The 21,714-nt window shown below is 50.6% G+C and overlaps 1 protein-coding gene across 2 annotated transcripts; it reads left to right on the top strand.

Annotated features, from left to right (window-relative positions):
* The first annotated feature begins 6,533 nt into the window (after positions 1–6,533).
* On the top strand, positions 6,534–19,811 carry GSDMA (gasdermin A). 2 transcript variants are annotated; one of them, XM_032322335.1, is made up of 12 exons: positions 6,534–6,650; positions 8,124–8,342; positions 8,524–8,704; positions 12,855–13,020; positions 13,868–13,964; positions 14,473–14,520; positions 14,926–14,949; positions 15,638–15,661; positions 16,259–16,413; positions 16,886–17,000; positions 18,136–18,209; positions 19,115–19,811. In XM_032322335.1, the coding sequence occupies exons 2-12, from the start codon at positions 8,129–8,131 to the stop codon at positions 19,355–19,357; spliced, it is 1,341 nt and encodes a 446-aa protein (XP_032178226.1). In that variant the 5' UTR covers positions 6,534–6,650; positions 8,124–8,128; the 3' UTR covers positions 19,358–19,811. The 2 variants fall into 2 exon arrangements, with proteins under 2 accessions (XP_032178226.1, XP_032178227.1); XM_032322336.1 differs by lacking the exon at positions 14,926–14,949.
* Positions 19,812–21,714: the final 1,903 nt, after the last annotated feature.

Raw genomic sequence — 21,714 nt, forward strand, 5'->3', positions numbered from 1 at the left:
TACAAGAGGAAGTGAACAGGGAGCCAAGGGTGGGTAACCGGGAGTTAAGGAGCACCAGGTGGGGCCCAGCCCTCACCCTTCCTGTCCTGGGCTCACACACGGACATTTCAAGTGCAACACTGAGCTCTCCTACAGAGGGAGGGCATACCGGCCTCAAAACCAGAAGCAGCCCAACAGCTTGTTCCAACAGGAGGGCTGCAGTTCCCCCATCAGACAAGAGGAGCTCCGACTACAAGGGGTTTCACCTCATCTTGCAGGGACTTTGTCACCAGCATCCTCACTGCCTGTGAGCAACCGTGTCCCAAACCAGGAAGGCAGAAAACCAAGCAGAGTGAGGCCCCAAGCTGCCAAAAGAGATGCCACCACAAGCCCATTCATTCATTCGACATTTATTGAGTTACTACTATGTGCCAAATACAAAGATGAGGCTTTCCCTCCCAGCTCCATTCTCTGCCCAGTTCCCATATCTTCAGCTGTTCCCCAGCCACCCATGGGGCTCTCCTGCTCCTCTATCACAGCCACTTATGGTGACAGGAGGTGTCCCTTTGCCCCCCCCCCCCCCCCCCCCCCCGCCTCCACCTCAGGATCCTCAGTGCCCACTGGAAGCTAAGGAGCTGAGCCCCCGCGGGCACCCCACACCAGACCTGCCCTGATCATCTTCCCCTGGAGAAGGGTACCTGAGGGAGGGCACAGGACGCCAAGACCCAGAAGGGGGCCTCTGTGCCTGGGGGTGGGGGACCCGCTGAGTGAGGTCGTGCCCAAGCAGGTGGAGCGGGGTCCTGGTCACCACTGTCCTGCACCCAGTCTGGGCCTGAGCCGAGAGCACACGGAGTTTCAGGCGCTGCAGCTCGCGGGGGAAGAAGAGCGTGGAGGAGTAGCGGCTGGCGCTGAAAGGCCTGACCCGGGGACAACGGCCGCCCAGCTAAGGCGTGGTGCTGCGGGAGAGGGGACCCGGCAGGGGCGGGGCGGAGGCGCGGGGGGCGGGTCCGGGGCGGGTCCGGGGCGGGTCCGGGGCGGGGCGAAGCGAGGGGACCTTCTCAGGCGGGGGGCGGGATGGTAAAGGAGATCTGCTCGGGGCTGGAGTGGTGGGACCAGACTGTGAGATCCCGGGGTGGGATCCAGGTGGAGATGACGGGGGGAGGGGCGAGGCTTGTAGGGCAGGGGCGGGGCTCGCTGGCCTGGGCGGGGCTAAAGGCGGCTGGGGCGCGGGCGGGCTGGATGGGGTGACGAGCCTGCGGCTCCAGGAAGATTTCAGCGCACTGGAGGGAGGCTTCTTTTAAGCTAAGCGATACCCTGGGTCCCTGCTCTGAACGCGTCTTCTCTCTGAACCGGGAGAACACTTGCCCTCAGGGATTTTCCTGTCTCCGACTGCAGGAGTGCCTAGCTGATCACTTCCCATACTCTGCCAGGTGGATGGGCCCCTGGATCTTAGTGAACCAGAGATTCTAAGGATCCGAGGGGCAGGACTGGGGACTCAGTCCTCTGAATGACTGCAGGAGACTTCTAGTAAACCGAACCCCATACTGGCTGGGTACATGGTTTACCTACTAAGGGCTCTGCCTGGTGAGGGTCTGGAGCAGGGTTGGGGTCTCTCCCTGATGTGACTGACAGGTCTCCTGGCTTAGACCAAATGATACCAAGCCAGACCTGCAACGTAATTTACAGGTCTCAGTGCAAAATGAAAACTACAGGAGTTCTTGCTTAACCTTATTAAGAATCTTATTCTGCCAGCTGTGTCTGTGCAGAAAAAGTTCCTTCCTGACAGAGCAGGTGAGAGGCCTGGGGGTTGCAGGACAGGTGTGAGGGCTGACAACTAGAAGGGATGCAAGAGCTCATGCAGTTCCAGCCCATCAGTCACAGATGATGTCTCCATCAAGAGAAAGAAACGTACTTCTCCAGGACCACACAGCAGGCTCCTAGCGGAGCTCTGTATAGAATTCAGGTCTCCAGACTCTTAATCTGTGTCCATTTCCTCTCAACTCTGTTACTAATGGGCAGAGGAGGTCAAGAGTGGGGGCAGGAGCAGAAATTTAAAATTTTACTGCAGACCACCTCTGAGACCGGGGCTTCCCCAAATTCAAATCATCCCATGGTATTTATTCTCTATTGTGCAGATGGAGACCTCCCTGGACTAGAATTTCATCTAGAGGGAGGTAGGGCTCTTCTGTCTTCACTTCAAGCTGCTCAGGGACTTTCAGATCAGAGCTGAAGGTGACCCAGGCCCTGATAGGATTCTGCAGCCTTGCATACCAAGGGATGGACCCCTCTATACCAAGGAGCACAACAGCTTGTCATCACTCTGTGCCCCCTCTGCCACCCCTTCCAACCTTCAGGTGCATGCCAAGAACACCTGGCTTTCCCTGACCAGGACAAGGGAAAGCAGAGTGGGTCTTGCATAGACCCAAGATTGCTGGTGAAATGAGAGGCACTTCAGCTCCAAGTTCTCTTGGAGGCAGACCTACAAAGGCTCCATCTGGGACCCAATATCTTTTACAAGGATCTAGGGATTCCATCAGGAGAGGCCTAACAATCATAGCTGAGGAGGAAAGCTTCTCTTTCACCAAACATGAAGTGGACAGGAGCTCCAACGCCTGCTCCAGCTGCATCTCCAGGGGCTCAGAAAGAGCTGGGCTTCTTGGGGGGGGGGGGAATCAGCTGACAGAGGAGGCATCTGGATTTGGGCTGGAACTGGCTCCTTGCCGATACCAGCCTCGTGGGTGGAGGCATTGGCTGGGGACAGCGAGGGCTGACACCTTGAAGTTTGACACACTTCTTTAGTTCTTCAGCATGACTTTGAGTTGAACAAGTGTCACAAGACTTGTCTACTCAGCCAGGAGTTTGGAGGTCTCTAGGCTCCAAAGCTGATTTGGGAATTTGGGAAGAAATCTCAAAGTATTTTAGGGAATAAGAAAGGATTCTGTGGGGGGTCACCTGGGTGTCTCAGTGAGTTAAGCATCTGCCTTCGGCTCAGGTCATGATCTTGAAGTCCTGGGATCAAGTCCCTGCTCAGCAGGGAGCCTGCTTCTCCCTTTCCCTCTGCCTCTTCCCTCTGCACGTGCGCTCTCTCTCTCAAATAAATAAATAAATAAATCTTAAAAGAAAAGAAACGAGAGGATTCTGGGGGTTTTATTTTGTTCAGAAAGGAGAATTTATAGAAGTATAGCTCACAATCTTCAATCTGAACCCCAAAACTTCCAACCTCCAGTAGGCAACATAAACTGCAAGGCCACGGGGATGTGTTCTTCCTGCCCCTACATCCGACAGTCAAGCTTCCACTCCAGTCCATCTTCCTCCCTAGTCGGTTTTTACTCAGAGAAGGTCTGGCAGTATGTCTGTGCCAGCTGTTTCCCATTCTTGCCAGGATCAGTATCTTATACCCTTCTGAACTCCATTAGCCTATTCCCTTTCTATCCTCTTTGGCCCCTTCCTACGGAGAAAATTAACAACAGTAAAAGGAAAATGGATAAGGAAATAACAGCCTGTCCCAATGTCTGCGTTTGCAGTGCATTCGATGGGTCAGAGAGACAGTCAGGTTTCTAGAGAACAGATGGCTTCCTCCCCTAGATCAGCTCCCTTCCCTGAACCCCATTTTCTAGCAACTACACACAAATCACAAGCTTAGTGCCCACATTAGAAATGATTATCGCATTACCTCCCTGGAGTGACCACCAGAGGGAGATAGAGAGCAGAGCTTGCTGCCTACAACAGCACACCACGCACCACCCCGCCTCCTGTTTTCAATAAGGCACTTTTAATCCACCCAAAGAGTTCTTACGAATGAGTCTAAATTAAATCTCTTCCAGCACAATTTAAATTATATCCCAGATTCCCCTGCTGGTAAACCAACACTCCTAGAAGAAGGACCCTCTGAACTCTAAAGGGATTCTCTGGCCTGTCCCTAAGACTATGAGGAACAGGGACAGGAGAAGTAACAAAAAGATGGGGTATCCTGGATGGGTGGGAGGAGCAGCGCAGGGACAAGGCTGACATGGATACTTTTATTCCAAAAGCACAAGATCTTCAACTTGGCTGATCCCGCAAACCCTTATTTCTTCTTTGCCTTGAACCCTCCAAGCTGCCTTCTTGGAACGTCATTAGGCCATTTGGGGGATGGTGCAATGGGACAGAAGTGGGATAGGGTGGCACAAAGAGAACGAGTACAGGCCTGGTAGAGTCCAGAGTGAATGAAGGACGGTGAGAGAAATGAAAGGAGCAAAACTTCCGGGTCAGAAGCGAGAAAGCTGGCTAAATGGACTTTTGAGGTCCTCAAAAAGAACACATACACATGGGGCTTCTCCAAATCACCAGTCTCCAGGTCTTTGGAGGGGGCCCCAGGCTGGAAACTTTGGCCTGCAGCCAGTGGAAAGAGGGTAGACACCAGCGGGAAACTCCCAAAAGTCTCACTGAGGCCATGGTGGGCCAGTGGGAGGGTGGGAAGTGGGGCCCTTCTCTGGAGCTGATTAAAGGATGAGAGACCGCACAGCCCACGATGACAGGCTCGATGACAGTGGCGTCACATCAAAGCACTGATTAAGAGATACAGAAAGGAAGACACAAGTAGAGATGGAACGAATATAGCACATACACCGATTTCTGCGTACATGTGCCCATGTGACAGGGACCGAGTGACTAATGACAGCCTTCCCACACATCCAAGCCCTTGGTTGGAGCTATTGAAGGAGGAACTACTAGATAGTCACTCAAGAAGGGCCTGGGGGATAGAAAGGAACCTGAGCCAAAAGAGGGGGGCAGGAACCAGAGACCCAGGAGGTTTTGTTTTATGACACAGAGAAGAGAGATTTGAGAGCATCTGTCATATTGAATGATACTTTGGAGACAGTGGTATAATTCGGTTTTTAAGGAGTTTTGCCAAGCATAGTGTGGTCTGATCTTGGCATTCACCACCAGACCCTCAAGAAAACCTCCAGTAAAGATCTAACTTCTCTTCATCTCATGGTTTTCATTTTCAGAAAGAGAGAGGGGGGCGCCTGGGTGGCTCAGTCAGTTGAGCTTCTGCCTTTAGCTCAGGTCATGATCCCAGGGTCCTGGGATCAGGTCCCGTATTAGGCTCCCTACCCATCGGGGAGTCTGCTTTTCCCTCTCCCCCTGCCTCTCCCCCAGTTTGTGCTCTCTCTTGCTCACGCTGTCTCAAATAAGTAAATAAAATCTTTTAAAAAGGTGGAGTCTATGGCCATACCACCCTGAACGTGCCCGATCTTGTCTAAAAAAATGGAAAAAGAGAGACAACGGAGTGGGGAGAGGGTGGGGGGAAGGGAAATCCTAAGCAGGCTCCATGCCCAGCTCGATCTTACCACCCCGAGATCATGACCTGAGTCAAAATCAAGAGTCGGACGCTTAACCAGCTGAGCCACCCAGGTGCCCCTCTTCACAGTTTTCAGTCTGCATTTCTTTTAGGATGAGTGGTATATGAGAAGAGCCTCCAAGTTAGAGTATGAAAACAGACTCGGTTGTCTGATATGTTGGGAGATTGTTGATACATATCCCAACACTATAGGAGTCTTGCTTGGAACTGTCTTGATTTGTCATCTAGAAACCTGACCAGGTGCATAAAGTCTCCTTTAAAATTCCTATCAGGGGGCACCTGGGTGGCTCAGTGGGTTGGGCTTCTGCCTTTGGCTCGGGTCATGATCTTGGGGTCCTGGGATCGGCCTGCATCCGGCTCTCTGCTCAGCGGGGAGCCTGCTTCCCCCTCTCTCTCTGCCTACCTCTCTGCCTACTTGTGATCCCTCTCTCTGTCAAATAAATAAATAAAATCTTTGAAAGAACAAAAAAAATTCCTATCTGACACAGTCTTCAGAACAGCTCCCAAGACAGATGTACCCTCTAGCCTTGCCACTCACTCCGCTCTGCCACTGCGTGTCTGTGTGGGTACAACACTCCCAGAGGAGCCGACATGCTGAACACAACACACCAGAAAACCCCTTGGTCTATCTCCATCTCTGCCTACACAGACATAGGTGGCTAGCGGTGCCATTGACACATCTTTGTAGCTAAAACAAAGGGCAGGAGGGAGTGATGTGCAGACAGACCGGCAGAAAGATAGAGGACAACTTTTCAGCCACTCTGCTTTCGATTGGAATCGTGGACATACAGGATTTCTTGTCCCCTGATCACGCCCACAAGGCCTCATCATGAATCCAAGATGCTTCCCAATGACCATGATGGTGTCAGAACAGAGATGCCTTCCCTCAGCACATGTCCACGTACAGACGCACACACCTCCCACTGCCTCTCCGTGGCCTCTCTCCCAAAGGTGCCTTCCTTCCTCTCCTCTCAACCCAGCGAGCCAAGACTCAGTGGCCACCTGTCTCTGGTCTGGCTCCTTCCACCCACGCTGGCACCTGCCAGGCAGCTCCCCGCCCCCGCAGCCCTCAGGAGGCCAGGGCCCAGGGCCTGGGGCAGGGCACGCGTGGAACAGGTTGATGCTGTTCTCCCGGAAGTAGAGCAGGAGAGGGGTGGGGTCACGGGGCAGGCGGGGTCCCTGGAAGCCTACATCCTTGCCTCCAGAAAGGCATAAAGCTGTCGCCCATGCTGGAGAGGGACAGTAGCTCCCTCAACCTGCAGACTGAGCGAGTCCTGGGCCCTTATCCCTGATCCGGCTGCTGGACAGGACCCGAAACGGCTGTCTGGTAAGAGCTTGATGACAACAGGGGAGGTGGGGGTGTTCTAGGGATGAATGAGAACATGGGTGGGTAGGGAAGGGCCTAGGAATGCCCTAGAGCCCGGGGAGAACATGTCTTCATAAGGCTTGCAGGGGGAAGTGAGAAGTGGTCCTGGGAGTCCCTCTCTGGTAAGAAGGAGACAGAAGTTTCCTGATCCCTTCCCCAGGCATCGGACTGGCCCCTGGAGGTTGTCCTGCCCCATCCCGGCCCACCCGGGGAATGAGGGGTGAAAAAGGCACCTTGGAGCCCATGTGATTGGCAGGTGGCCCATGCACCTGCTTGTGTGCCTCCCGCTTTTCTGACTCTGTGAGGGGCCTATGGGGGCAGTGAGGGCAGTTCCAGGCCAGCTGGTGCGTCCTCTCCCACCCACGGCTGGGCCAGCGAGCCACCCAGCCAAAGAACCTGGACTTGAACCTCTAAGGCCGGGACCTGAGGCTCTGAAGTTCAGGCTTTTGCAGACCCCACATTCTTGCACCCCAGTATATGTCTCCCAGGGCCACGTTCATTCATTCATTTCCTCATTCATTCTTTCCACATACATCTGCCAGGCTCTAGGCCTGCACCAGGTGCTGTGCTCGGTGCCTAGATGACTAAGACTCGTTTCCTGCCCTCTGGGAGGCCACAGTCGAGTAGGCGAGAGCCAGGAGAACAGATCATAACAACACGAACAACGTCAGGTTGCAGGTGTTCAGGAAGGGCGCGTACAAAGTGCTCTGGGGACACAGGATAGAGTCACTAGCTGCCTGAAGGGGAGGAAGAAGGGAGCCACAAAAGAGGTGACCCAGATTGAATCTTACAGGGATGAATAGGGATTCTTTAGATTGGGAGGGAAGCAGAGGGAACCAAGGCAACGATTGAAATGCCTGGGTGTACTGGGTGGCCCCTGGCGGGAAGCGGGTCTGCTCTGAGGCAGGAGCCAGGGGGTGGGCACAAGGGAAGTGACCTCCACCCAAAGAAGGGGCAACAGAGCAGGCGAACCTCGTCTGCCTCCTCAGGCCCTCGGCACCTGTGGGGGCTGCCTGCCTCCCCGGACTCCCTGGTGCCAGCCATCAGAGTTCTCTGGGGGAAGGGAAGCTGGGCAGAGCTGCATGGGAGAAGCTTGACTTCCTTCACGCGTGAAACGTCCCAGCCCGGCTCCAAGTTCAAGTTCATGAGGGACATGAATGAGCTGTGCGCAAAAACCCTTGACAGGCAAGGCTGGCTTCTCTACGCAACCGTGTGACGTCGGGCAAGTTGCCTCAGCTTTCTCAGCTGCTTTTCTTCCTCACAAAGCGGAGGTGCCTTGCATTGCTCTCAGCTCTGACATTCCTAGTGTCCCAGCATCTTTAAAGGCACCCCCTCCCCCAAAGCCAGGTGATCTCTCTCGGCCGCAGCCCTTACCATGTCCCGGTCTCCCAGCTTATCACTCTCCTGTCTCTCCCCAAAACCCGATCCCAACAGAGAAAATGACCATCTTTGAAAATGTCACCCGAGCCCTGGCCAGACAGCTAAACCCTAGAGGGGACCTGACGCCCCTTGACAGCCTCATAGACTTCAAGCGCTTCCATCCCTTCTGCCTGGTGCTAAGGAAGAGGAAGAGCACACTCTTCTGGGGTGCCCGGTATGTCCGCACAGACTACACCCTCCTGGACGTTCTAGAAGCTGGCAGCTCGCCTGCAGGTCAGTGTGGGTGCGAGGCTGGGCCCCAATGGGTGGGCGCCAGGCCTTGGTTTACGAGGGGGAACCCAAAGCTCCGTCTGCCCAGTTGTGCTTTGGTGTCACGTAGCCCTGAGCTCCCCCAGGAGGCAGGGGGAGAGGGATGCCCCTCAGCCTGGCTCCTTTCATCTTCTCTCTCCTGCAGATCCGACAGACTCTGGGAACTTTAGCTTTAAGAATATGCTGGATGCCCGAGTGGAGGGAGAGGTGGATGTGCCAAAGACAGTCAAGGTCACGGGGACTGCGGGGCTGTCCCGGAGCAGTACCCTGGAGGTCCAGACACTCAGTGTGGCCCCTAAGGCTCTGGAGACCTTGCACCAGGAGAGGTAAGAGTGGCAGGGCTGGGGGGCTACCAGGATGGGTGGGTGGTTGGAAAGGCTGCTTTGGGCCCTGAGTTAATGGGCAGGGCCCTCACACTGACCTTCACCTATGGGTCATCACAGCAGAGCTCTTAAAGGTGACCATTCTGGGGGCGCCTGGGAGGCCTCAGCCATTAGGTGTCTGCCTTTGGCTCAGGTCATGATCCCAGGGTCCTGGGATTGAGTCCTGCCTCAGGCTCCCTGCTCAGTGGAGAGTCTGCTTCTCCCTCTGCCTGCTGCTCCCCTGCTTGTGTGCTCGCTCGCTCTCTCTCTCTCTCTCTGTGTCAAATAAATAAATAAATCTCCAAAGAAAAAAAAGAAAGAAAGAAAAAGACGACCATGTGGTCCATGGGTGCATCTCCTAACCACTCCTAGCCATCTCTTTCCACGACTCCCAGTACCACTCCCCTCTCTCATTCTTTCTCTCTCTCTCTCTCTCTCTCTCTCACACACACACACACACACACACACACACGAGTATGAGCATGTTCACATTAACTTGCTATGTGACCTTGGAAAAAATAACTTTTCCTCTCAGGACCTCAGTTTTCTTTCCTGAAAAATGATGTGGTTCCATGAAAACCTCTAGGGTTCCTTCCTAAACTTGACTCTATAAAAAGGAAAAGGTCTTATCTGCTCCCTACTGAAGCTTGGGCACAGCGTTCTGCTCCCATAAATCAAGCCGTCTGCCCGGTCCTATACCTATAACAGGCAGCCCTTGAGAACACTGCTCCCACGGCACAAGGGGTGTGGCTGATGCCATGTCAATGCTGGGCACCTCAAATGGGGGTGCTTGCCAGGGGAACTGACTTTTAAGTAGTTAAGTGGTGGTTGAAAGAAGGGAGGCAGGAGGAAAGTGATGGGGTGCTTAAATATTCATACAGCCTCAAAGGAGTGCAAAACACCCCACTAGGAGCCAGGGTGCATTGGAATATCTTTGTATAAGAATCTCACAATCGGGGCACCTAGGTGGCTCGGGGGGTTAAGCCTCTGCCTTTGGCTCAGGTCATGATCTTGGGGTCCTGGGATCGAGCCCCGCATCGGGCTCTCTGCTCTGCAGGAAGACTGCTTCCTCCTCTCTCTCTCTCTGCCTGCCTCTCTGCTTACTTGTGATCTCTCTCTGCCAAATAAATAAATAAAATCTTTTAAAAAAAAAAAAAAAAAAGAACCTCACAATCTAGGGCTTGTAAAAAAAAAAAAATCTGTAAAACGTAACTATAATCCAGGGTGAGAGATAGTGTCTAGGAGGACTTTGCCTGAGTTTTGTGGCAGGCTGGAGGGACTTCTGGCTGGGGAAATGAAGGGGGACTTCACAGAGGAGGCAGCCCATGATCCAGGCCTTGAAAGATGAGTAGAAATTGAACGTGAAGGTCTGGGAGAAAGACATTAGAAAGACACGTGGGTGAGAAATCTCAAAACCACTAGGGAGCATGAAGAGCTGGTTTGGCAGGAGCAGAAAAAGTAGGAGCAAGTGGGAGGCAGAGGCTAAGGCCCAGATCATGGAGGACCCAGGTGCCTGGTCAAGGATGTGGAACGATTCTGTAGGCTTCGGGGGACCCCAAGGATGCTTTGGGGTGTTTGTTTGTTGTTTTTGGTTTTTTTTTTTAAGATTTTATTTATTCATTTGACAGAGATCACAAGTAGGCAGAGAGGCAGGCAGAGAGAGAGAGGAGGAAGCAGGCTCCCCGCTGAGCAGAGAGCCCAATGCAGGGCTCGATCCCAGGACCCTAGGATCATGATCTGAGCCAAAGACAGAGGCTTAACCCCCCGAGCTACCCAGGCACCCCTGTTTTTGTTTTTTTAAGATTTTATTTATTTGACAGAGAGAGACTCAGTGAGAGAGGGAACACAAGCAGGGGCAGTGGGAGAGAGAGAAGCAGGCTTCCCACTGAGCAGGGAGCCCCATATGGGGCTTGATCCCAGGACCCTAGGATCATCAACTGAGCCAAAGGCAGACACTTAATGACTGAGCCACCCAGGCACCCCCCCGAGGATGCTTTGATGTGCGTGGTGATTAATCTGGCCAGACAGAGGAAGTGTGACAACTAGAGGACAGGCAGACAGGCAAGACACCATTCCACTGTCCATCAGAGATGCAAAATGAAGACAAGAACTGGGAAGAGCAGTCAGCATAAAGAGGGAGGAACCCGTTGGGGCTGGGGCACCTTTGGGGCACCAGAATGGACTGGACTTGATGGCTGATTGCAGGGTGAGGGAGAAGGTTTGGTCAGAGATGATGCTGATGGAGAGCCAATGTCCAACACGATAACTATGTTAATAATTGTATGCTGTCCATGGGAAATTTGCTAAGAGAGTCAGTCACCACACATGCACAAAATGGTACCTGTGTGAGGAGCTAGCTATGTTCATTAGCTTAACTGTACCAACCATTTCTCTATGTAGAGGTATGTCAAAACATTCTGTGGGGCGCCTGGCTGGCTCAGTTGAAAGAGCATGCAACTCTTGATCTTGGGGTTGTGAGTTCAAGCCTTGCACTGGGTATAGAAATTACTAAAAAAAACAAAAAAAAACAAAAAAAAAAAAAAACGAACAAAAAAAAAAAAAAAAAAAAAAAAAACCTTTAAAAAGTGTTGTATACTTTAAATAAATACAACTTTTATTAAAATAATTACATATATGAGAACGTTAAAAAATTAACTCTGAGACTTGACCCAAGTGATGACATGAACAGAAACAAGGAGACAAACTTTAGAAGTATTTGGAGAGAAAGACTGTGAGCCCCTTCTGGACATTTTGAGTTTGTGGGTCCAGTGAGGCATTAGCTGAGTGACCACAGTCAACAACACTATATTGTATACGTTGTACATCTAAAACTAACATGATGACATATGTCAATTATATCTCATTTTATTTTATTTTTTAAAGATTTTATTCATTGATTTAGAGACAGAGAGAAAGGGACCAAGTGGGGGGAGGGGCAAAGGGTGAGGAAGAGAGAGAGAAGCCCAAGCAGACATCCCCCACCCATGCTGAGCCTGGAGCCCGATGGGGGGGCCGATCCCACAACCCCAAGATCATAACCCAAGTTGAAATCAAGAACCAGACTCTCAACCGACTGAGCCACCCCGGTGCCCCAATTATATCTTATTTTAGAAGAAAAATTTTAAGGCAGTTGGAAACGAGGGCCCAGAGCTCAGGAGAGAAGTCAAGGTCAAGATCCCTGTGGGGCAGTCAGCCATATAAAGATGGAAACTACAGGAATGAGGTGCGGGGAGCGGATGTTCAAGGAAGTCCAGACGGCAGAGACCCGAGAACAGAATCTTAAAGAATGTAATATTTTAAGCAACCGAAGAAACTAGCACAGGAGACACAGACAGAACAGGTAGGAATTAGAAGGCTGAAAGCTGGGAGCAGAAACAGGGTGGCAGGGTGAGACCGAAGCCAGGAGAAGACGGAGTCACGGGGAGGCTTTGGGCAGCAGGGTCGGTGCTGTGCAGAGTGAGGGAAGGTCTGTGAACGCGGCGGGTGCGAGGTCGTTGGGATTTCAGTTGAGGAGTGGAAATAGAAGCCAAATGATTAATTTAGGAGTGGACAGTGAGGAAGTAAAGGTGGTGTGTATGGGCCCATCTTTTGAGATGGGCCAGTGAAGCAAAGGAAAAAAACCAGAAGGGTAATTTGAGGGAGTGGCAAGATCAAAGGACAGGTTTCTGGAAGCCAGCAAGCGGGGAGGAGGAACTGGTGTTAATAGCAAGAGAGAGGTTAAGAGACGGGCCCCAGGAGAGATGAACAGGATTAAGAGATGAACAGGGAGGAGGGAAGAGAGGGGAAGGCACCCTGAGGCAGAGGGGAAAAGGGGAAGGAGCAAGCAGGGGGCCCTCTTCTGGGCCAAGAGCCATGCCAGATGATTTCCTAGTTTTCCTCTCAGCATCCCTGGAGGGAGGTGTCATTACCCTCATTTTATGGATGAGGCTCCCCGGACGCAGAGTGGCTGCCCTGCCACCTGGGCTTTGGCCTCAGTCTCCTACTCCAGAGTCCTCACCCGTCTCCCTGACATCAGCATGCCTCGCTCCTGCGAGTGGCCGAGGAACAGAAAAGCGCATGATGGCCCAGGCAGGGAGAGGTTCTGACCCATCCCTTCGTGCGTCTCCTGCCCCAGGAAGCTGGCAGCCGAGCACCCGTTCCTGAAGGAGATGCAAGAGCGAGGGGAGAACCTGTATGTGGTCATGGAGGTGGTGGAGACAGTGCAGGAGGTCACTCTGGAGAGAGCCGGCAAGGCGGAGGGCTGCTTCTCCCTCCCGTTCTTCGCCCCCTTGGGACTTCAGGTTTGGTTCTCTCTCTCTCTCTCTCTCTCTCTCTCTCACACACACACACACACACACACAAACACACCTCTGTATTTAGCCTCTCCTTGGAGCCTGCATTAAGCACATTCATTTTCCCCATCGGCGCCTACCCGGGATACTGAAAATGACCCACTCCGTCTTCCTGCTATTCAAGACTCAGGCCCCTGTCAGCCAGACCCAAGCCCTCTCTCTGGTCAAGGGTGCCCAGTGTGGCCAGAGGCCTGTTCCAGATGCCACAGGGAGCCATCAGGGAAGGGGGAACTCATAGTCATGGGTCATCCCTCATGGTGTTCCTGGTGTACTGGAGAGACACATTCTCAGTCTCACGGAGGAGACACACGGGTTAAAGCCCCGAGAACACAGGCCTGGAAAATTCGATGTAGATGAGAAATGCTCCACATACCTAAACCTAGTTTGTATAAATATTCAAGGGGTGAGTTGGAACTGGGAGTAGGGTTAGTCATGGAAGGCTTCCTGAAGGAGGCGAGCACAGGCCAGATGGCGAAGAGGAAGAAGGAACAGGGCCTGTGGAAATTCTCAGGTGGGATGGAGATGCCCAGGCAGGTGATGGAGCTGGTCCGTCCAGTTCCTTTCTGTGTCTGCACCAGGAAGGGAGATACACCTCGTCAGCGGGATGATGCCAAAGGGCTTCAAAGTGTATCCCATGGAGTCCAGACTAGGTGGAAAGGCAATCAGGGACACAAATGAAAGGTTTTCAACTTCTTATCTCCCCAGAGGTGCTCGGGCCTGCCCCTCCACGTGCACCACCCACACCCCATGTCTCAGACTCTCGGAGGGTTCAAAAGTCTTAACTGTCTGATCCTAGGGATCCATAAACCACAAGGAGGCTGTGACCATCCCCAAGGGCTGCATCCTGGCCTTTCGAGTGAGACAACTGATGGTCAAAGGCAACGATGAGTGGGGTGAGCAGACACTGGCGTGTTGTCTCCTCCAGACAAGAATTACCCGCATTAGCACTAAGGCACCCCGGTCCCCTCTGGTGGCAAGCCAGGGAAGGAGTGCTGGAGTTACTGTATTGTGGTCCCAGCTGCCAGGGACAGAACTGCAGGGGGGCTGCTCTGGAGAGGGAGTAAAGGAGCCCCTGGGTCCTGAACACCTCCAGCATGCTAGGCCCCGGGTTAGCTGGGGGGCGGGGCACGGAGATGAAGAAGCTCCGCCTTCTGCTCTCAAGAAGTCTGCACCCCATCGAGGAAACAGACGCAGATACCAGCACTAGGATGCAAAGCAGAAAATAGAGTCGTCCTAGGATTTACGAAGAGAAGAGTTCCTTGCGCAACAGAGGTGGAGCAGGGGATTTGGTGGGGCCTTTGGGGACAGGGACTAGCCCTTAGTGAAGCCCATGGACTTGACAATAGAGAAGGGAAGGTGGGCAGCCATTTAAGGGTCCTCCTGCTCTCGCCTCTCTTACAGATATTCCACATATCTGCAATGATAACATGCAAACCTTCCCTCCCGGAGGTAAGTGAAATTGCTTCCCCTTTCACCCTACCCTGACATCATCTGCTAAAATCCTGCACCTTCCACTAGCATGTGCCATAATCCTTCAAGGAGCCCCTCGTTTTGTTTCCCAAGTCCCTTTATAAAAATATCTGCCCTCAACTTCAGGAAAGGGAGACAGAAGTACATAAATACTGCCCTAGAGAGACAGAGAGACTAAAAGAGACCGGAAGTCAGAAGCAGAAATAAGACTCAGAGATACTGTGTGTTCCCAGACTGTATGTGTGTTGGGGGGAAGGGAATGAGCTAACATAATCTCCGTGTGTTTTTATAATGATCATTGATAAAGCTGCCTTGACATCCGCTCTAGATAAAAAGGCACAAATAGGTTTTATGCTGACATATGTATATTGTTTCTGTCTTCAGAAAAGCCAGAGGAGAAGTTCACCCGTAAGTTTTTTCTCTCATTTCTTTTTTTTTTTTTTTTTTTTTTTAAGATTTACTTATTTATTTGAGAGAGAGAGACAGACAGAGAGCACAAGCGGGAGGGGCGGGGATAGGGAGAGAGACTCTCAAGCAGACTCCCAACTGAGCACAGAGCCCTATACGGGGCTCTCTCCCTCCACCCTGGGATCAGGACCTGGGCCAAAATCAAGAGTTGGACGCTTAACCGACTGAGCCACCCAGCTGTCCCTTGACACAGAATTTTAAAACTCCAATCTTCTTCTCCTCTTCCCTGAAAGACTGACTGTTTGCAGGTCTCAGCAAACAACTGTCCCCAAAACATGACAGAAATTCCAATGACTTAGGAAAAAGTGGTGGCAGGGGAAGACTTTAGACAGGCTACTCAGGTGGTCTGACGCCACAGACCTCTGTCCTCGAGGGCCTCCTTAGCTGTAACCTGTCCCACGCACCTCTTCTGCTCTGTTGCCCAGCATCTGGGATAGATGAGTCACTGAGTCACAGTGATGCCAACTCAGTCAATCCAGGGGCCCCTTTTCATGTTGGATTAGCTTTTTTCCTGCCCCATTCCTGCCTCCCATGAATGGAGCAAGTGTAGCTTCAAGATAGCTGGGACATCCCAGGAAACTGTTTTGGAGGAGTACATTCTTGTCTTTTCTTTCCTCTTCACCCCCAGATGTTATCCTGGCATCTGATGCTGGTAAGGAATTTTCTGAGTTTCTCCCAAGACTTTGGAATGAGGCAGTGGGCTGCAGAGAGGGAAAGACAAGTGCTGAGTCCCAGGTCTGGGCAACTGGAGCCACTTCCAGAAGCTATTCCCCTGGACATAGGCTTAGGATGCCAGGCCCCTAGAAGGTCAGGCCAAGATTCAAGCTAACCTCAATCCACCCATATCCTTGGATAAAGACCCACCCATCCTCACCCTCACTCAGTCACCGAAGTCATTCTTCTTTGTTGAATAACTCCAGAAGGGGAAATAGACTTTCCTTCTCAACTTTAAGCTGGAGTCTAAGAGAAAGGAAAGTCGATTGTCTACTGTCACGGGATGGGGCTTGGGAACGTGGGGAGAATCAACCGTCCGCTTAGATGATAATGTATGTCCTGGTCCACCTCCTTGCCCTAGACCATCCCCCATAACACCTCAAGTCAGGGCTCATGGAAACTTCATAATCATGTTCCCTGGTCAAGAAGAGAGGTCAGGCTCAGGCTGGGAGCAGAGCACGGGGACCTGAGGGGGCTGGATGAGAAGGCTGCCAGACCGAGGGCGCTTGGCTTACCATGTTCACTGTCTCAATAGGGGAGGAACATGAGGACTTCAAGACACTAAAAGAAGAAGTTCAAAGAGAGATCCAAGAAGTAAAGAAGCTAAACCAGGCAGGGCAAAACTCCCTGCTCACCTGCCTCAGCAAACTTCTCGGGAAGAAAAAGGAGCTACAGGACCTGGAACTCACGGTGAGGTCCCAGAGGAAGGTTGCTGGTGGGTGGGTGTGTGTGGGTGTCACAACTGGCAGAGGACAGGACAGGACAGAGTTGGTCAGTGGCCGGGAGAATCAATTGTGGGTGTCTTCCTTGAGGCTGGCCAGGTGTCCTCCCCACCCCCACCCGGCTGCCACTGCCCTCATCATGCCTCTGGAAAAGGGTACACAGGACAGCTTCTCTCAAAGCACCTGCTGACAGACAGAGGGTAGGCTGTGGGCCAGCAGGGCCCTTCCTTGGAAAGGGGACTGGAACATTTCCCTCCCAGAGTTCAAGGCTCAGGGACCATGAAATCCAGGAGCCCCATACTTTTCAGAACTTGACACCTTGAAAAAGAAACAAGGCAACGAGAGATAGTTAACATATCTCAAGGGACTCTGATGGGCCAGGCACTGTGCTGGGCCCTTTACCTATGTTATCTTAAATTGCTGCCTACCTTTCCCCGCAGCTCGAAGGGGCTCTAGACAAAGGACATGAAGTGACCCTGGAGGCACTCCCAAAAGATGTCTTGGTATCGAAGGAGGCTATGGGTGGCATCCTCTATTTCCTCGGAGCCCTAACAGGTAAGTAGAGAATAAGGTCTTCATTTATGTACCTCTTCAGTGATAGGAATGAATCACCCGGATGTATGAATGAATGAATGAACGAACAACTCCATGCATGCATGACTGGCAAATTATACCACCGTTAAAATAGTTTATATCTACATTTAAAGAAATGGGTTAGAGGGCCGCCTGGCTGGCTCAGTTGGTAGAGCATGCAACTCTTGATCTTGAGGTTGTGAATTTGAGCCCCACGTTGGGAACAGAGATTGCCTTAATAAAATAAAACAAAATAATAAAAATAAAAAATTGTTTACCTTCCTAAGGATTCACCTGGGCACCTTGGATCGTCTGAGAAGGTAGCCTAGCCTTGCTAATAGAGGTTGGGAAGTAACCCTAGTTTTACCAGTCACATAGTTAAAATTTCTACATATAGCTAAGCTCATCACTGGTTAAAAAAAAAAAAAAAAAAAAAAAAAAAAAGATTATTTTTTAAAATTTATTTATTTGAGAGAGAGAAAGCGGGGTGAGAGGGAACAGGAGTAGGGGACAAAGTGCAGAGGAAGAGGGAGAAGCAGGCTCCCCACTGAGCAGAGAGCCTGAAGTGGGGCTGGGCTCGATCCTAGGACCCTGGGATCATGACCTGAGCCGAAGGCAGAGGCTTAACTGACTGAGCCACCCAGCCATCCCTAAGCTCATCACTTTTATATAGAAATTTGTTAGCTTTAATTTCAGAGTGACATCTTCGCATCTTGCTCCGAATTCTCTTCTTCCCTCTGCATGAAACATTACCCCACTTAGAAAAACTCCCTGGTCCTTCAGGAGTAAGCTGAGATGTCTGTCCCCTTTAAAAGCCTGCCTTCAAGTGCTAAGTCCAAAGCAGACCCGTGGCTATGGGTCCCTTAACACCCTGTGCTGTCCCTGCACCTGGCTTTGTCTTCTCTGCTAGCCTGCAAGTTCCCTGAGTGAAAGGCGTATGATTTTTACCCGACACCCCAACAAAGGTGCCTAGCATAAAGCAGCATTCAACCTGGGTTAAATGTGTGGATTAATGAACACAGAAATTACAGAAGTATACCTCTTTCGGGCCTGGAGCCCCCTTGGTACCAGCACTGCATTTATTTATTTATTTATTTATTTATTTATTTACCTCCAGAGCTAAGTGAAGCCCAACAGAAGCTGCTGATAAAATCGATGGAGAAAAAGATCCTACCCATGCAGCTTAAGCTGGTGAGAGAAAACTGCAGGTGCCAAGAGGGTTTGGGAGGGAGTCAGCTGGAACCCATGGAAAGATATAGACTCAGCCTAACAATAGACTGTCCTGGCGAGCCTCTGTTGTAGGGCAGCGGCCCACACTCACGGCTCATTTGTCTCCATGTTCTCCCTTGTTTGCTATTTTGCAACTGGAAGTAAAAGAGTGAATTTCTGGGCAGTTATCTGGGTTTTTCAGCTTGAAAAGACAGAACACCTTGGCTTTGCTTATTCACAGCCAAGACTGTCTCAATTCACTTCTGGAAAATAGGGCTAACAAAAAAAAAAGGGGGCTGCCCACCATAACAGGGTGGTTAGAAGGCCCACGTGGAGTTGTAATGTAATGAAAGGAGTTATAGTAAGAGAAAGGTAGCCCTCTTCGTGGCTTTTTTTGGTTTTTTTTTAAGATTTTTTATTTTTTATTTTTTATTTTTTTTAAAGATTTTATTTATTTATTTGACAGAGAGAAATCACAAGTAGGCAGAGAGGCAGGCAGAGAGAGAGAGAGAGGAGGAAGCAGGCTCCCTGCTGAGCAGAGAGCCCGATGCGGGACTCGATCCCAGGACCCTGAGATCATGACCTGAGCCGAAGGCAGCGGCTTAACCACTGAGCCACCCAGGCGCCCTTTTTAAGATTTTTTAAAAGATTTTATTTACTTGTTTGGCAGAGATCACAAGTAAGCAGAGAAGCAGGCAGAGAGAGGAGGAAGCAGGCTCCCTGCTGAGCAGATGATCCCAGGACCCTGGGATCATGACCTGAGCTGAAACCAGAGGCTTAACCCTCCAAGCCACCCAGACGCCCCCTTCTTCATGGTGCTTATAAGTTAGGAGAAAAGAGGACAGGTTTCCAGTTCTTTCTTTTTATGCTATTTTGGTTCCTTGCAGGTGGAGAACACAATGGAACAGAGTTTCCTACAGGATAAAGAGGGTGTTTTTCCCCTGCAGCCTGACCTGCTCTCCTCCCTTGGGGAAGAGGAACTGACCCTCACAGAGGCCCTAGTGGGGCTGAGTGGCCTCGAAGTGCAGAGATCGGGTCCCCAGTACACATGGGACCCAGACACCCTCCCCCGCCTCTGTGCCCTATACGCTGGCCTCTCCCTCCTGCAGCTGCTGACCAAGGCCTCCTAACTTGCCTTTTCCACCTGCTTCCTGCCTCCTCATGCCTTCACGACCTCCCTGTGCTGTGTTCTTCACACCCAGGGGTATTTTAGAGCCGTCAAGCTGAAGGTGATGGAAACCCCGGCTGATTACCCAAGATAAGTGATACCTGCTTGTCCAGCTGTACCTCTCCCCAACCCTTTCAGCTCCACAACCCATCTGCTGATGCTTAGATCCTCCAAAAGTGGAAAAGCTCAATTTTTTTTGGTTTGTTTTTTGGAAAAATTCAAATTTTTAAAACTATGAACCATTTCAGCAAAACCAAAAATAATTCATTTCTTATCCCAATCCTCCTGCTTATGCTTCCAAAAATCAAGATTTACTGGAATTAATGGAAAATATTATTTCACTTTGGATGAAATGTCTTTTGGTGTTTTTCTTAACTTCTGCCAGGAAAAAAATAAACACTGTCCTACTACATATAGATCATGTGCATATGAGTACTATTATACTGTCCACGGGCCAGTTGGAAAGCCCAGAGAACTATGAAGGTATGGAATGTAGAATCTAGATTCTAAAGTTCGAAAATCATCAAAGCAGCTTGTCTTCAAAGAGGAGGGTTTAGGGTCCTCGGACTCAGGGTGAAGGACTGGGACAGGCTTATTTGTGATACAAACCCAAGAGTAAGGCAACTTGCAAGTATATCAAAGAGAATGCAGATAAGTCTTTAAAAAAAGGGGGGGCGCCTGGGTGGCTCAGTGGGTTAAGCCGCTGCCTTCGGCTCAGGTCATGATCTCAGGGTCCTGGGATCGAGTCCCACATCGGGCTCTCTGCTCAGCGGGGAGCCTGCTTCCCTCTCTCTCTCTCTGCCTACTTGTGATCTTTCTCTGTCAAATAAATAAATAAAATCTTTTAAAAAAAAAAAAAGTACCTAAGAATAAGACTGGCCCCCAACTTTTAAAAAGAAATGGTGATATTATCTTATTTCACCTTTCCTTCTGCTGCCCTCAATTCAGGGTGGTTGTAGGAGGAAGTAATATGGGCTTGCCATATGGACCTGCAAATATGGTTATCGCAATCTTATAAAACTAGTGGGTTCATACCATCCTCCTCTGTCTAAAGCTGAGTTTTAACATCTTTCACCAATTTCTTTTAAAGTAGTTTTATGGGTAGAGTAATTTCTCCAAGGTTGTTGGCCCCAGGAGTCAGACTCGCTCCTTTCTTAGCCACCCTCTCCCTCCCTCCAGTTCCCTCACTCAACAAAAATTCATGATCAACTGCCAAAAACTGTGTTAAGCCATCCTCCCCCATTCTGGGGCATCTTCCAATGCCTTACTACATTGCTCAAAGACATCCTGAGTAATTGTCTGCTGAGCTGGTTGTTTTTCTCTTGTGATGTATACTTAATAAAGAGGTGAGCTAACACCCTAACTATCCAGAAGGGTAACTTCGTAAGGATGAACAACAAAGCTCATCTGTTTTCTGTTTTCCTCCTTTACCCTTCTCGCCCACCTTCAGTTCGATAGGGTGTTATGAAGAAGAGGCTTTAATGAGTTTATTCCAGTGATGATTCAAAAGTCCTGTTATCCATCCCATAGCCCAAGGGGACAGAGAGACAGTTAGGGAGGAATTGGTCAAGGCATGTTCCCTAAAGCCAGAAAAATGTTTTTCCTTCAGCAAGCAGTTGCTCAGTGCAAGGATCTATTTGCTGTAATAATATGACAAAGAGGAGATGAAGAATACCCTTTCTTTTTTTTTTTTTTTTAAGATTTTATTTATTTGACAGAGAGAGAGATCACAAGTAGGCAGAGAGGCAGGCAGAGAGAAAGGGAGAAGCAGGCTCCCTGAAGAGCAGAGAGCCTGATGCGGGGCTCCATCCAGGACCCTGAGACCATGACCTGAGCCAGAGGCAGAGGCTTAACCCAGGCACCCCAGAATACCTCTTTCTATATGAACATAAAGAATATGGTCAAAGGGGGTGCCTGGGTGGTTCAGTGGTTAAGCCTCTGCCTTTGACTCAGGTCATGATCTCAGGGTCCTAGGATCAAGCCCCGCATAGGCCTCTCTGCTCAGCAGTAAGCCTGCTCCCCACCCTCCCCGCCTACTTGTGATCTCTCTCTCTCTCTCTCTCTCTGTTGAATAAATAAATAACTTTAAAAAAAGAATACGGTCAAAGCGTATTCTCTGCCCTCTCTGACATTACAGCAGAGCTAGATCGTCTTGTAGGGTCTGACCTAGTTTAAAACTTTGGACTTCCATCTACAGAAGGGAGAAAAGTTCAAAGATAGGGAGGGTTTGGAACCGGGATCTTCCTCCTGCAGAATCATTGGAAGATTCCTTTGAAAAATAAGTGAACAGGATTTCCGGTTCCATTTCCCTGCCCTGGG

The sequence above is a fragment of the Mustela erminea genome, chromosome 18, assembly GCF_009829155.1.
Source record: "Mustela erminea isolate mMusErm1 chromosome 18, mMusErm1.Pri, whole genome shotgun sequence".
Lineage (NCBI taxonomy): Eukaryota > Metazoa > Chordata > Mammalia > Carnivora > Mustelidae > Mustela > Mustela erminea.